Consider the following 2162-nt stretch of genomic DNA (forward strand, 5'->3'; position numbering starts at 1 on the left):
GTAACGACGGGGACAGCCATGGTGTTCCAGCAGACTGTCACTGCCTCCGAGTGCTGTCCACCGTGACCCTGACTTCGTGGTGCCTCGTATGGTTGATATTTAGAGACTCCCCCCATCCCGGGTGAAATTAAACCCTGACAGAAACCATACTAAGTTGGGATCCCAGCTGCTGCTGCAAGTGACATCTGAAAGGCCAGTTGACGTGCACATTTGTCAGCCGCGGGCAGAGATCCTTGTTACGCCCGGCCAAGGGGCAAGCTGAAAATCTCCCAATGAGCTACACCTGGCAGACTACTTGGGACGAACTTGCTCGGCTTTGGTGTGTTTGTTTTTTCTTGAGATGGGATTCTGTGACAGGCTACGTGCTTGTCCTCCAGCCTGTCCTTTTTCTCTCCGGGTAGCTGACATTCACCTGGAGGTTACAGCCTGTGACTGTCACCCCAGGAAGTGCCTGCTCTTAGTAGCATCATGGCCATTTACACAAATTGTGAGGCCATGGAAGAAATGACTAGCAGATTAGTCACTGGAAGTTCTGACCTTCGCGGTGTAAATGCCACACTGAGCAGTGGTCTGAGGCTTTGTTTTCTGAAGTTCTATCAGTGACCTTTGAAGTCACTCACAGATCTAGTAGATCATAGTAAGATGCCGGCTTATGGCATTTCCACGTGGAGGGTGTTCACTTCCTTTGGGTCGATGTGGCCAGATGGGAGGCACGTAAGTCTGGCCATCTCATGTGCGTGGGGGTGTGGAGCAACTGGGACCTTACTACGAGGACTGCAAAGTGGCACAGCCACTGGCAACATCCATAAAGTTACATATGGCATATACTCTGTGATCCAGCCGTTCTGGTCACAGAAAACTCTTGCACGTGTTCCAGGAGACGTGCGAGCGTGTTCATAGCAGCGCTGTTCATAGAAGGTGGAAGCAAACGTCCACTGGCAGGAGAGGATAACTAAAACTGGTGTTCTGGACTGCCGCCACCCTGGAAGCGAAAGCTCTCATGCGAGCGTCAGCGCGGTTACGTCAGACCCACTACCGAGTGAAAGAACCAGAGCAGGGGGCTATTTACAGTACGCCGCCATTTACGTCACGCTCACAGACGTGTAAGTTAAACTACACCTACGAATGGTCACAAAGAGTAAGGCCCGATCGGCACAAAAATCAGAACCATGCTTACCTATTGTTGGGTTTATTGGGATGTAACCCATTGTAAGCCGAGGAGCATCTGTACATATATGTGTGAAATCTTTCAAAACAATTCGTTTTTATTTCGATACTAGAAAACCTAGAAATACACGTATACGAAATCTGACGTGTAACTTTCTAAGTGGATAGTCAGAACGTGAGAGCGGTCGGTGAAGCTGCCTGACGCTGCGGTGCTATAGAGGCGTTTCCCTGGCATCGTCCCCCACCGCAGATGATTGACACGTGAGAGCTGTAAGGAGAGGGGCGGGGTGGGGGAGGGTGTCTGGTGCCGTCGACAAGACTACCCTAAGCCAGCTGCCTCCTGTCGCTGCCTCCCGCCCTGCTAGCACTGGTCACTGGAGAGCCTTATCAGCACTCAAGTGTATAGTTTGACCTTGCACGTCACCTGTAACATGTATCTCTAACCCAAGCGGGCGGTGACAGGCAGCCTTGCTCTCCGGAGTCGGGGAGGTTGGTCGTCATCACAGAGAACCTGCTTTTTCCCATTTGGTTGGTCACGTCACGTGCCAGCGCCGACTGTTCCGAGGCCTTCACGGACTCTGAAGGGAGAGATTTATTGGTAGATACAGCACTTTAAGTGCTGGTGTCGAGTCCCAGCCGAGCCCCAAGACAGGTGGAGTCTTGGGCTGTGGCTGGCACAGCAGCGGTGGAGAGTGGATACTGGGTCACGATCAGGGGTGCCCTGCACGTGCGGGAACCTGAGAGGTGTTTGGGCCCTCCACACCTTATTTGCTGACCCTAGTTCCACCACTGGTTGTGCTGGCAGAGATGCGAATCTGGCCAGCACCCCCGGCCCCACGCCCGCCCCACAGCAGCGGAGGGCAGCAGACAGGGGAGGCGGAAGCCGGTCGCCCAGCCCGGGTCCCTGAAGGTCTTCGAGCACCGCGGGAAACCAGAGGAGCCGCGGACGCTGCCCTCCCTTCCCCATGCGTGCCTGCTCTGCTCGCCCTGCTTTC

General features: G+C 54.2%; 1 protein-coding gene across 1 annotated transcript in view; it reads left to right on the forward strand.

Annotated features, from left to right (window-relative positions):
• Positions 1-985: 985 nt before the first annotated feature.
• RAPGEF1 (Rap guanine nucleotide exchange factor 1) overlaps positions 986-2162 on the forward strand; it is a 73750-nt gene continuing 72573 nt past the window's right edge. The window contains exon 1 of the mRNA XM_023536557.1: positions 986-1103. Within this exon, the coding sequence (XP_023392325.1) occupies positions 1001-1103 (103 nt within the window). The 5' untranslated portion in view covers positions 986-1000. The remainder of the gene's footprint in view (positions 1104-2162) is intronic.

Source organism: Pteropus vampyrus, unplaced genomic scaffold (genome assembly GCF_000151845.1).
Source record: "Pteropus vampyrus isolate Shadow unplaced genomic scaffold, Pvam_2.0 Scaffold158, whole genome shotgun sequence".
NCBI classification, from domain to species: Eukaryota; Metazoa; Chordata; class Mammalia; order Chiroptera; family Pteropodidae; genus Pteropus; species Pteropus vampyrus.